Source organism: Episyrphus balteatus, chromosome 2, assembly GCF_945859705.1.
Source record: "Episyrphus balteatus chromosome 2, idEpiBalt1.1, whole genome shotgun sequence".
Classification (NCBI taxonomy): Eukaryota; Metazoa; Arthropoda; class Insecta; order Diptera; family Syrphidae; genus Episyrphus; species Episyrphus balteatus.
The window spans coordinates 80,920,403-80,934,417 of NC_079135.1; the positions used below are offsets into that span (position 1 = coordinate 80,920,403).

Here is a 14,015-nt window from a genome sequence, read left to right on the forward strand (position 1 = left end):
TTTATTTTACGAATTAATTTTATATGAACGAGTATCAATTTTATGATTGTAAAATGATAACAATAGGTGTGTTTTTTTGTTTATCTATATAGATTTTGTGCAAAAAAACGACATCGAGATTTTTGAAATCAAAACAATTTACGTGTTAAATACAACAAAAACTTTATCTATATAGATTTTTGAAAAATCCAGATAATTATCCAGATTTTACTTTCTCTCGATAGAAAACAGTACTGCCAAGGTACATTACACTTATTAAATGTCAAATTCCATTAAACGACAGCTGCAGTTGACAGATATAATATGACAAAAAAATATTATATTTAAAATTGAATTAAATTAGGAATAACAAACAACACAAATCAATGTAAGTACAAGTATATTTTTTGGAAAAACATAAAAATTGTACCATAAACTTTGTTTTTTTAATTTAATTTAATTATTTTAGGATTCACGTAATTGCAAGAGTGCGATATCTTCCACAAAACCAAAGAAAAAAAACCGGAAAAGCAGAAGGAAAGTAAATCAATTTATTAATACAATGAGATAGCATATTTATCTTTTTACTAGGAATTATTTCACAAAAGAAGAATTCTGTGTACTGTGTGCTTGTGTCTTAATCGTGTCGATACCTTCAAACCTCACAGCCAAATGTAATGTAAAATGCACTTGGAATGCCCGCTCGTTAGCGAAAACGTCTATTCTTTGACGATAAACATGGTTAAATGACAACAAAGCTCTTGTTTATCAATCGCCTCATTATGCCCACCACAAAAAGTCTCATAACTTTTTAAAAAGATACACGTCATGTCTGTGCGCTGCAAAAAAAAGCAAGTATAAACATACCTCCTGAAAAATATTCCTTCAGGAAATACTTTTCATCCCAAACAGCAGACAGCAACAAGCAAGACAATCCCAACCTTGCATTGCAGCTCATTCAATACCCAAATCCTTCGGCTCCCTAAAATCTCCCTCACTTTATGTAAATGGTATCAGAACCAAGACCCGTTGATTAAAAGCCATCTTAGAAGATCACTTCACTGCCTGTGCAAATGATGGTGTCCAAACTTGGACGACATGTGCATGTAAAGTGAAGTGTTGAAACAATGGCATCTTGAAAGTTGATGTATAAGAAATATTTAAAAGAACGTTATGGTAATTGTTTCAGAGCATCATTTAGGTCCCCAATTGGTTACAGGTAATTTTTTTATTTATTCTCCTTTATTGGTTCGATATATTCCTTATTCCTTCTTCAGATATAATCTGCCTGCATTGATGTCGTCCTGTTTCTTTAGGAAATGTCTTCTACAAATGGCTGTAAAGCCGAGATCCCGAGAAAATGATATCTGCATGAATTTTCTTCGCAATTACTTTCCCCTCCTTAACAGCTATGCAGGGGAAGGAATTAAGGCAGTACACATGGAGTCCCAACCCAACTCAACCAATCCCCGAGGACAACGTATACAGCAGACTTTTTAAATTAAGTTTATCCATGTATTATATTTGTTTATATTTTATAACTTTGTTCATTATTTAACGTTAGGCCCCCTTTGTGCCAACAAGATTTTGTAACTATCAATGTATCTTAGAAATAAGTTATTTTAAGTCAATTGTAAATAGCAAGTTCAATAAACCAAAATTGAATTGCAATACACATGGATAAACAAAAAAACATATTTGCAAGCTATCATTCTTGATCCAGCTGTGGGAGTCCTTACAAAGGCGGGAGATTTTGTTTTATCTTTTCTCCCCGAAACGTAATCTGTTTTCTCATTAAGATTTATTTGACCAGTTTCCAATCCGATATGAAAGTTAAATAAACAAATGTGTGCGCGCCTCACTGCATAATCTCAGAACTGTTTCTTTTTTGTTTGTTTTGTTGCTTGCTAGGTACTTATACAAGAAAAGTCTCATAACCAACTCCAAGTTGAAGCAGAACTCAAATATTCAATCTGGCGAGTGAATACAAGATTTTAAGAATTTCTGCAATAGGTTAAAGTATATTTAATATTTTGTGTTCTTCTAAAGAGAGCTGGAAAACTTTCAATAAAACAAGATACGAAAGTGTTTTGTTAAAAATAACTCAATCAATATCTGTTTAATATGTTTGAAATATAATTCTAGTTTCGCTAGTTCATTCCATATGTTTGGTTCATTTTTAGAGATGAAAAAAACTGTTTTGCTGAGGTTAACGCAGAAAGGGGATGATATGCCTTCTACGCCATTAGATGAAGCTAATGCCGAGGAAAAATCAACAAGAAAGAAGAAGAGCGACACGGAGCAGAATAAAATTGTAACCACATCACAATCCCAGTCACAGTCACATCAACCACCACATCCACTGCTGCTACCAAAGTCTGCCCAATCATCTCCCGCCGTCCAGTTTATGAAAGCAAAAGTTAAACTAGAAGCGGATCCAGAACTTGCGGAAGTTCATACTAATGCTAATTTTTTTTTATCATTCGCCACAATTAAAACAGAAAATCATTTCATGTGATCACTAAGTAATTTAAGTTTTTATTTTTATTAAGGATTATAAGTTTGGGTGTAGGGCTTGATTGAAAAAAATTACTGTTAAAACATATAAGTAAATTGAGTCTACATGAGGGATGATTTAATAGATTAAGTACAATTGAACAAATTTTACTTAATATTCCAACTGTTGTTAAACAAATTCGTTTCACTTTTCATATTAAATATACAATCAAAAAGTTAAAACAATATTGGTTCAATATAAACAAAACAAAATTAATAAATTTTATCTCATTCAATTCATTGTGCCACATGCGTATAGCTTCTCTAGACAAGAGTTCTTCATTATGCAAATAAGGATTTGCATGTTATTTGGTTGTTATTCACAGCATTCCTGAAAGTTTAAATAAGAAAAAGCACATTTTAAACCATTCGAAAATACAAAAAGTTCGCGACTTAGATACCTAATTTGATTGACTTTCATTCTCCAGATTGTCGATTTCAATGTTTAATTTCAAATTAAACATAATGCAGCAAAGCAGAAGTAGATGTATTAATAGACATAAACCTCCATCCTATCTTCAATAAACGTCTTGGTGACTGGAAAATGTTTTTGTTTATACAGGGGCAGGGAACTGTTGTGGGATGAAGTGGGCTTAAATAACGAGTGGCTTGGTTCTGGAAAAAATCAACAAGTTTTGGGTGGTAAATATTACCACCTCCAATGAAGTCTGTGTAGACGTCGACATTCTCAGATAGAGCCCTTCTTTTTTGTGTTCAAGTGGTGTTATGGCTGATGCAACTTCCTTCACAGTGGGCAAACCATGTGGTAGAATTCCTGGTGGTAGTTTGGAATGGAACCAAACACAGCGAGAGGAACATGATAATCGACAAAACAGGAAAAATTCTACGAATTTTTTTGTTTGTTTCTTTCTCTATGTTTTATTAAATTTTAATTTTTAAAATAAAAAAAGCAAAAGCAAACTTTTTGACAGACATCTGTCAAAGTTAATGTTCAGTGCTGCCAAATAATTACACGGATTTAAAAAATCTCGATGTCGTTTTTTTGCACAAAATCTATATAGATAAACAAAAAAACACACCTAATATGTGTTTTAAGCTTTAAGGCTTGGCCACACTGGATTGTATGCGGTCACAGTACACATAAAAAGGTAATATATTCCGAACTGACATTGGTCGCCAAATTGTCAAAACATGACAATTTGGCGACCAACGTCAGCTAGCGAATTCTTATTTGTTTTAAAATACCGACGAAAAACGCACAAAAACCGAAAAACCACGCACAGCACTAATTTTTTAACAATTATCTACCATTTTCCATGAAGAAACACCAGGAAAATTTGTTATTTTTCAATTTATAATTATTTTAAATGACATTTTATAAATTAAAATAAAAACAAATTTCCTGTTTACTGCGATTAGGGGGGTTCACATTGACCAACTTACCGGACAGACCCGTTGTCATTTGGCCTGATGGCCGAATTATATTTTTCGTTCACACTCATCAGACAATTTTCATCAAAACCCACTCTTCAGCTTATTTTTAATATATCTTTACCCTATTCTGCTCTCAAATTAGAGACAATGGATTATCACTGTCTGCCGGACAGACATGTCGTTTAATTGACTAACATGTTCGTCCGACCACCAAAAAATCAAAATTTTTTGAAAACCATCCGGCAAACCGGACAGGCTGTCGGATGGGTGTTCACACTATCAAAACAGCATCAGATCAGACCAAATGGCGGCTGGTCTGTCCGGTAAGTTAGTCAATAGGGGGGTTCACATTGACTAACTTACCGGACAGACCAGCCGCCATTTGGCCTGATCTGATGCTGTTTTGATAATGTGAACACCCATCCGACGGACTGTCCGGTTTGCCGGATGGTTTTCAAAAAAATTTGATTTTTTGGTAGTCGGACGGACAAGTTAGTCAATTGAACGACATGTCTGTCCGGCAGACAGTGATAATCCATTCTCTTTAATTGGAGAGCAGAATATACAAAAGATACATTAAAAATAAGCTGAAAAATGGGCTTTGATGAAAATTGTCTGATGAGTGTGAACGAAAAATATAATTCCGCCATCAGGCCAAATGACAATCGGTCTGTCCGGTAAGTTGGTCAATGTGAACCCCCCTAATGTGAACCCCCCTATTAAAATATAAAAATCAAAGGCCGATTTGACATAATGGTGCTTATTTTTGACAAACAAATTTTGACAACGTTCGGAATATATTACCTTATTAAAGGCTTGGCCACACTGGAGGGTATGCGGTAGCGGTACTGGTAGCGGTAACGATATTTGTATGAAAAAAATTCCACATCTGAACGTTGATATGTCAGTTTGGAATTTTTTTCATACAAATACCCGTACCGTTACCTGTACCTCTACCGCGTACCCTCCGGTGTGGCCAAGCCTTTATGTGTACTGTGGTATGCGGTAGCGGTGAGGGTACTTGTATGAAAAAAATTCCAAACTGACACATCAACGTTCAGGTGTGGAATTTGCTTAGTACAAATATCGTTACCGCTATACCGAATACCCTCCGGTGTGGCCAAGCCCTTAAAAAAATACATAGTACAATAGTAGTACTAAAATATTACCAAGAAGGTAGCCCTGTAATCTGAACGCCATTTAAAATTATATGTCAAGTGATGTCACTTGAATTTCTATCAAAAATTTACACAAAAATAGAAACTATATACTTGCAAACTAGAGTAGAACTAGAGTGTACAAAAATATAATTACATACTTTTTTTTATCAGATAAGTAGTGGGCAAATGTATTTGTAATTAAACATTTTTGTTTATAGTGTAAGTTGTACGAAAAAACCAACAAAAGACCACTCTTTTGATTCCAATATAGAAAATAAAATGAAATGAACAGATTTGCAATGTTCGTTAAAGGGCTTTTGGGTAAATCATTTTGCTGGGGCATTATGGTGGCCTCATTTACGTGGATAATTACAATTTTATTGTATTTCCATTTATCAAAAGAAACATTTAGAGGTTTCAATGGAAATAATAATAATCCTAGGGCACAAGCATTTGAACAAGGACTATCTACGGCAACAAACATTCCAATTATTGCCAATCACAATAACCACGAAGACAGTATTACTTTGCAACAAATTAGTACCACGAAACATTCCGTCAATCCATTAGTGTCCAAATATGCATTTATACAAAGATTAGGTAAGAGATACTTGTTAAATAAAGTTGTTAGCTGCTCTTCTTTTTTAAAACCAGTTTTATTGATTTTTAAAAATTTTATATATTTTTTGTATGCAGGTAATGTCAACAGGTATGGGATAATAAATAATTTAGATGACCAACATATTCGTGATTTAGGCTATAAAAATCATGCATTTAACGCATTAGTCAGTAATAATATTGGACTAATACGTGATATTCCAGATACTAGACACAAGATGTAAGTATGATGATGTTGCTATTTCTTAAATTTTAGAATGTTAGGTATACCAAATTGGTTTTAATCTCAAATTATTTTTAGCTAAGATCAATAAGCAAAACTGATAAGAAACATTGGTTTAAGATATTGTTCATTGACTGTATTTACTTAGCAGGGTGCCATGCAACAGAGGAATAAGTAGTTGATTGCAAAGCCGGCATCGTGGGTTCAACCCCAAGGGTAGACTCAGAAGGTTTTTATAAATCGCCAGCTTAACTGAAGCCACATGTGCGATAACATGAGACGATGTTCAACTGTCTTTGTTATATGTTCTTCTGTTTTTCTTTCTGCTCTTTGTCTTTTTGTGTTGTATTCATGTCTTGTTTTGTATGAACCAAAGGACTTATCTAAGTAACATAGTTGATTGTATAATGCCGACTTTTCACGAGTCGGAATAAGTCGATTCGTGTGAATTAAAGCCGCAGGTGACTAAAGTGAAAATCCCCATAGATGAATCCTATTCGATTTTAGCCGTGCGACATATAGCTTTCGGAAATCAAAATTGTTCTAACGCCACACAGTGTGTCGTCCCCTTATGATAAATCACTTTTTTTTTGTTAAAAATTAATATTTTTGCTATTAAAATATAATTTAGAAGTGTCAACTCATATGAAAACATATTTATCTTAGAAATTAACCCAGGTTATGTATTCAAAATAAGCTCCGAAACATAAGTACCTCGGAAATCGAAATTATTTTGAGGAATTTATGCGAATCTTTGAGAGTGTATATTTCACGTTTGGTGAATGTTTGAAAAATTTTGTTTATGTTATTTTGTTTATTTGAGTGTTGTTGTAAAACGTATAACAAAAAAAATTAAATTTATAAAATTATATATGAGTTATTAAAATTTCTTTGATAAATGGCCAAAAAAGAAAAAAATTAATATGTATTTAAACTTAATTAAAAAAAAAAACATATAAAATCATATCGATAATTTTTTTTATATTATTTTGCCTAAGGCCTATACTTAATATTGGCAAAGTTTGGTCTGCTTCTGTTTGCGATTACCAGAGATATTCACATTTATGTGCTACGAGTCAAGTACTCAAAATAATTCATTTTTTGAAAAACAGCTTCAAGGGGATCACAAAAATGAAAAAATCGATGTATTTAATAATATTTAACCATACACAAGTAACAAAAAGCTGTTTATGTAATTAAAAATGTTTTAAGTATTGTTTTCAAACGAAAAAAAATTATATTTTTCTGCATACTAAATTTGTAATATAATTACTCGACCCGGCCACGCTCTACTGTGTATTATAGCTGTATTTACCAACCTCGCCGATATAAGAATTTTAGAAAATGCAAATAAAACGTTATTTCAAAATTTGAAAGCGATTGACAAAAAACTATTCGAGATTTGCTATGAAACGCAAATAAACCTACGATTTTTTTTGTATAGAGAAGATAAACAAAACAAGTTGACTTCAGCTTAAGATTTCTCAAAGTAGAAAAAAGATAATGAAAAGATTTAAACGGGCTTTAAAAGAAAACATTTAGTTCTTTTAGAAACTCTCACAAATTTATTTAAAATAAATCACCACGTTCAAAAACATAACCTCAAAAACTGTTAAAAAAACGACATTTCAGATTTTCTAACGGGAATATTTCAAAAACGTGCTATGACAGAATTTTTCTGACTTCGGATTCGAGTTCAACACACCAAAAACCTTACGAAAAGTATATTTTTGTTTATATACAAAAAAAAAAAAAAAATAATTTTGCTCACAAGTGGCTTCTTCAATAAATGTTAATTTCATAAATTATACTAAAAAAAAAGTATGTACTAAGTTGTTAAATTTGTTAATTTGTAACTTTTTTTTCTATTCCTGCCATAAAAACACAAAAAAAGATATTAAAACTCCAAAAACTTATAGCGTTTTCGTTTGGTCGTCCGGGACTGTCCGGAATTCTCCCGAACGATTCTGAAACTGATCGTTTGGCACTCAATGACAGTTCTAATTCTGAAAAGAAGAGAAAATCGATTCCGAATTTTGAGGCAGAATCAAAACCAGAATCACGCACACATGTTAACACTTAAGACGTCAAAGTAATGAAATGTCATTCTTTGTTATTCATTTCTCAATTTCAAGATTTTTAACTATGCACAAACTTTAAACTATATTAAAATAATGTGAAGAAAGAAAACAAAAATAGATAACTTAATGATAATAAAAAAAAATAAACAAAACAAAACTTTCATCAGACGTTCGCATTTGATGTTTCACAAATACAAAGAAACCCAAACTTCAGAATAAAAAAAAGTATCTAACTCTGATCGTTTGGCATTCCGGATCGGACAGTCCCGGACGCTTCTAAGAATTCCCAAACGAAAACGCTATTAGCTGCAAGTATTTATGATAAACTTTTGTATGGGCTCGACACACTGTGCGCCATAGGGTTTGTTAAGGACTTAGAACAATTTTATTTCAGCCGACGATATTGTGCGGCTAAAATCGACTCGTGAAAAGTGGACATAACGATACTACAGTTAAACGTTGAACTTATGAATTTAGGGGTTTTCACCTGAACTAAGTATCGGTCTTCTTTTTCCGCGAATTTTAGAATAATATTTATTTTAAACAATACATCGGACTTGACGAATTTATTTACATCGCAACAATATGACTCGGGCTCAGTTCTTCAAACTTTAACAAAAAAAATAAACAATAATTTTGCGGAAATACCTAGTTAGAACTGTTACTCGATTAATGTATTTTAAGTCTAAAACCCACATCATACTTAAGCATTTGGCTGCCATATAGGTAGTATGTTTTTGTTGGACACTTTATAGTTATTCTCATTTGTTATGTCTTATCGTGACGTACCCATTAGGTTAGGTGATTAAACTTAGACAAAAAGAGTGGATGTCAAATATGCTTTAAGACTTAATCATTGCTAACTTCAATAGTATCATAGTTGGCAGCATGAAGAACAGGTTGTAATGAGTTGAGATTTATAAGCGCAACAATTTAATTCACTCCTCAATGGGTTTTCGAATATAGAGAAAAAAGTAGAATTAACAAGAATTCTCACAATTAAGCAAAAAAGAGTTTGTCACAAGTGATACTTCTTGTTTACACGAAGGTTTGGCCAAACTTCTCAATGGAATCTCATTTAACGGAATGTCAAAACATCTAACTTAACCCACGATGAATACTTTTCGATGAAATGACGATGTCTCGATCCTGTGCCCATGTTCTGTAACTTTTATCACTGGCGATAAAATATTTGAATGGCTTTAAAATCCATTTAATCTCATCAAAATAAAAGAAATTTTGTTCCAGATCATAATTTCTTAATTCATACATTCTGAATTTGAAAGAAATTTTGCTTTATCTATGGAAGAAAATGGATTTTAGAGCCATTGAAAAACGTTTATCGCCAGTGATAAAGTTACAGAACAGGGGCCCTGATATTCATTCGATTAAGAGTGGTCTAGGGTTATACCTTAGAAAGAAGGCCATGATTAAAAAGAATACAAACTCGTTATGGAGATAAGATTAAATGATAATTTCAAACAAAAACTCGAAAAGCATTTCGATTTTGATGTTATTTGAATTCTAATTATGACACCATTTAGAATTAAGATAGTTAATTTGCAATCCTTTTAGATACTTTTTTGCCAAATTTCTTCAGTCGGTCGAAAAAAAATCCTGAAGTGGAATCAGGTAACGCGATAGTCTATAGTTGATAGTCCAAAAATCGTCGATTTTGATTGATTTCCAATTGTATGTGTTCTTCGAAGCCATAGCTATACATATACTCTTGGAAATTAGGTCCTACTTTTGATATAAAAAAATATCTTTTGGTGGTTACTAATGGTAGATAACGGTCTATCTTTCTCGAAAACGACTTTACCGAACTCAACAAACACTTTTGTACAAACATGTTAGAGTAACCTCAACAAATTAAAATTAAAAAAATGTTTTTTTTTAAATTTTTATTAAAAACTAGGTATTTTTTTCTTTTTTTCAAAATTAATTTTTTGGATACTGATCAATGAATTTTAGAAAATTTGTTTTTATATGTACATAGTGGATTAATATACCCTTTTCATTCACTTACCAAATTGTTTTTGAAAAATTTAGAGACTAGGCTCAGAAATTCTTCACATATTCTTTGGTAAAAAGTTGTAAAGTTATTTTACAAAATTTTTTTTTTTTGTTTGTCAGCTGCCATAAACAAGTTTACGATGAAGAACTTCCAAGCGCTTCAATTGTCATGTGCTATTACAACGAACACAAGATGACACTTTTGCGTTCTATTAAATCCATATTGGATAGAACGCCCATGAAATATCTAAAAGAAATTATTCTAGTCGATGATTTTAGTGATGCGTCAGATTTGACAAGTGGACTCATAGAAGAAATACGTAAATTCGATGAAGACTCCAAAGTCAGATTATTAAGAAACACCAAAAGAGAAGGTCTAATAAGAGCTCGTGTAATTGGAGCTCGAAATTCAACAGGCGACATACTAGTTTTCTTAGACAGTCATATTGAAGTGAACAAAGATTGGATACAACCTCTTTTGAATATTGTTAAACATGAAAATTCAACACTTGCTGTTCCGGTTATTGACATAATCAATGCAGATACATTCCAATATACACCAAGTCCTCTTGTACGAGGTGGTTTCAATTGGGGATTACATTTTAAATGGGAAAATCTTCCAGATGGTAAATTTTGTAATCTTTTTTAAAGATTAAAGTTGTTATAATTTTTTTTTTGTCTTTTTTATGTAGGAACTTTAAAAGACGAAAATTCATTCTCAGGACCATTCAAGTCACCTACCATGGCTGGAGGATTATTTGCTGTCGATAGACGATATTTTACTCACATTGGTGAATATGACATGGGCATGGACATTTGGGGTGGAGAAAATCTTGAAATTTCATTCCGTGTCTGGCAATGTGGAGGTGCTATTAAGATAATGCCTTGTTCTCGAGTGGGGCATATATTTCGAAAACGACGACCATATAGTTCACCAGAAGGTGTCAATACAATGCTCAAGAATTCTCTTAGACTAGCATATGTTTGGATGGATGAGTTTAAGGTATACATTTTAAAGTTAATGCTCTTCGAAATAAATTTAATTTATTGTCTTCTTTCAAGGATTACTACATAAAGCACGAAAATATTGGTAGATTTTTTGACTATGGTGACATTAAAGAACGAATTCAATTGAGAGAAAATTTAAAATGCTCGAATTTTTCATGGTACATGCAAAATGTTTATCCAGAACTTGATTTACCTGGAGAACATAAAAAATCAGCTAAAAACTCAAAATCTGTTTTTCAACCATGGCACTCACGGTAAGTTTTATATTTAAAAAATAACGTTCAAGTTATAAACTTTATTCTTGTTTTATTGTTTAGGAAAAGAAAATATACAAGTAGCTTTTTAATGAGGTTATCTGGGACCAATTTATGTGCTTCAGTTGTTGGTCCTAAAGTAAATGGTTTCTATAAGAAAGGAAGTACAATTATATTGCAGATCTGTATGAAAGCAAAGAATCAAATATGGTAAGTTTAAAAGAAATTGGTGTAAACACAAAACTTAAGACCTTTTTCATAACATGGATTTTTTTTTTTATATTTTAAGGTACGAAACAGAAAAGTCTGAAATAATTTTGGATAAATTATTGTGTTTGGAAGCATCATTAAGCTCAAATTATGCATATCCAGTACTTGGCAAATGTCATGAAATGTTAGGTGATCAACAATGGAAGCATACAAGCTCTGTAAGTATATAATTTATTTTTACTTTCAAATGATTATCATGTGTTATATAATTTTATTGTTTTATCAGGAGAGCAGCCCTATATACAATATGGCAACTGGAACATGTATAAGAGCATCAGAAGCAGTTGAAGGAGCTACTCTCAAATTGGACCTTTGCACTAAAAATGTCCCAAATGCATGGGACATTATTTCAATGGAATAAAAAACTGTTAATTATTATATAATTAATACATATTATTATTATTATTAAGTTTTATTTGTCTGAATGTATTCATTTTGTAAGACTTGTATAAAAAAAACTTTTGTTGAATAGATAATATTTACATTTTTGTTAGAGATGACGGGTTTTGTTTTATTTTTTTTTTTTTTCAATTTTTTTACTGGTAACTATAGGGCAAGTTACGGATTCGTAAAAAAAATCGATCTAGAGCTAACAATCAGACATGACATGACGATGATTGAGAATGCCAAAAAAAAGTGGGTCCAGCAATTCTGTCTGCTATCCGTCTGTATCTACCTCGAGCTTCTGCCTAAACTGCATGAAGCGTTTTTCTTCAAACTTGGTAGTTAGTTGTTTTAGTTTATTCCCTAGAGGAGTTTTGGAGGTATTTTAAGAACCAAAACTAGTGGTATCTGTCAGAAAAGTTAGGTACTTTTTCAAAAATGTCTAACGAGTTTGGTTAAAGTTTTGAAGTGTAGTAGGTATTACAAATAAGAGCCGACTTTTAAAATCAAAAAAAAAATATTTCTTGCACCGTTATTATCGGTACCTGCCATAGATATTTTTTTTCTATTTCTGAGTTTTCCGTGAACAACAAACTCGATTTTGACCAAGTTTTTATACAGAAAGGTTAAGGTAATCGTTATATAAAATTTTTCGAAAAACACATTTTTGGATTTTTTAGTTATTTCAAATTTTTTTTTTTTTTTTTGAAAAATCAATTTTTTGAAAAAATTTATTGAAATTTTGTTTTATGTATGTGTTGAAATGGCATTCCATCTTTTTTTTATTTAAATGTTAGAAAATGTATATAGGAAATATTTTAGGAATTAATTTTTTTTGGACCAAAAATAACGGTACCTGTCATACCTATGCTAATTTCGGAAAAGTTTAAATTTCTCGAAAACGGCCGATTTTGTTAAAAAAAAAATTCAAATGTTAGTTTTTAAACAAAGTCTATCTTTTGATGAAAACATTTTTTTTGAAAATCATTATTAACGGTACCTGCCATACAACCGCTTTTTCAAAATCTGAATTTCTGCCAAACTGCCAATTGTATTTTAACGAAATTTTTTATACAACAGCATTATATAATTTTAATATGAATCAGAAATAAAATTATGAAAAACATAATTTTTGGTTTAAAAAAAAACTGAAATTTTTTTTTTGAAAAATCAAATTTTCGAAAACGGTACATTGAATTTTTTTAAATTTTGGTTTTAGTTGTTGATTATAGTGATTTCTATAAAATGGCATACCAATTTTATTTAAAACTTTTTTTCCAAAAAATTATTTATAAAAAAATTAGTTTTTTTTTTTTAAAGCAACTTGAACCCTAAGAGCAAGATCGTGCGACCCAGTCGTGTATTTTATTTTTTTAAACGACGGAACGATTTTCAATTTTTTTTTCCAAAAAATCCTTTTTATACAAGAAACGGCATTCTTCTTCCTTTATCCCGAATCTCGAAAAAAAATATTAAAAATGGTTTATAATTACCTAATTATGACAATAAATTTTATTTTTTATGTGATTTATGAAATTGCTGTTCCTAATCCTGTTCTAAACAAAAAAACCTACTGGAAACTACTTCACTTTTTTATGCCAGTAAAAATAAGTTGGGATAAAATGCTCTGAATTAATTTGAAACTATAGAACATGCATACAAAAACAACTCTGAAATGATATTGGCTTTTGAGCATTTTGCATGCATAATCATCACGAAAAGAAAGCTAATAAAGGCTTGACAACACCAAAAGGTATGGGGTAGCATTTTTTTCATACAATTTCCCGTACCGCATCCGCATACCCTTCCGATGTGGTCAAAACTTTAATCCTTTTAATGGCTAGTGATTTTGGTGCTGAATGCAGCCGATTCATTAAATCACAACAAAAAAATTGTAGTAATTAAAAAAATTCAACTTCAATTTTCTCCCGATTTTGCTAAAAATTGCAGGCTTTTTGGATGAAATAAATTTATTAATGATTTACCCTTTTTTCGAAAGCTTTTTGTCGAAAACCGTGTTTTCAATCCACATGAATATTTTCTTTTTTAAAATATTTAAATAGAAATAAAA

The 14,015-nt window shown here is 31.4% G+C and overlaps 1 protein-coding gene and 1 long non-coding RNA gene across 3 annotated transcripts; both read left to right on the forward strand.

The window, feature by feature from the left end:
- The first annotated feature begins 297 nt into the window (after positions 1-297).
- Positions 298-1,654, forward strand: LOC129911175 (uncharacterized). Of its 2 annotated transcripts, none has more exons than XR_008771609.1 (4): positions 298-367; positions 449-834; positions 895-1,198; positions 1,257-1,654. It is a non-coding gene; the product is annotated as an uncharacterized LOC129911175 (long non-coding RNA). The 2 variants fall into 2 exon arrangements; XR_008771608.1 differs by having other exon boundaries at positions 899-1,198.
- A 3,525-nt stretch (positions 1,655-5,179) lies between these two features.
- On the forward strand, positions 5,180-12,060 carry LOC129909089 (polypeptide N-acetylgalactosaminyltransferase 35A). The gene is made up of 8 exons (XM_055986042.1): positions 5,180-5,690; positions 5,787-5,928; positions 10,149-10,654; positions 10,721-11,031; positions 11,091-11,290; positions 11,354-11,500; positions 11,580-11,718; positions 11,787-12,060. The coding sequence occupies exons 1-8, from the start codon at positions 5,375-5,377 to the stop codon at positions 11,919-11,921; spliced, it is 1,896 nt and encodes a 631-aa protein (XP_055842017.1). The 5' UTR covers positions 5,180-5,374; the 3' UTR covers positions 11,922-12,060.
- The last annotated feature ends 1,955 nt before the right edge of the window (positions 12,061-14,015 follow it).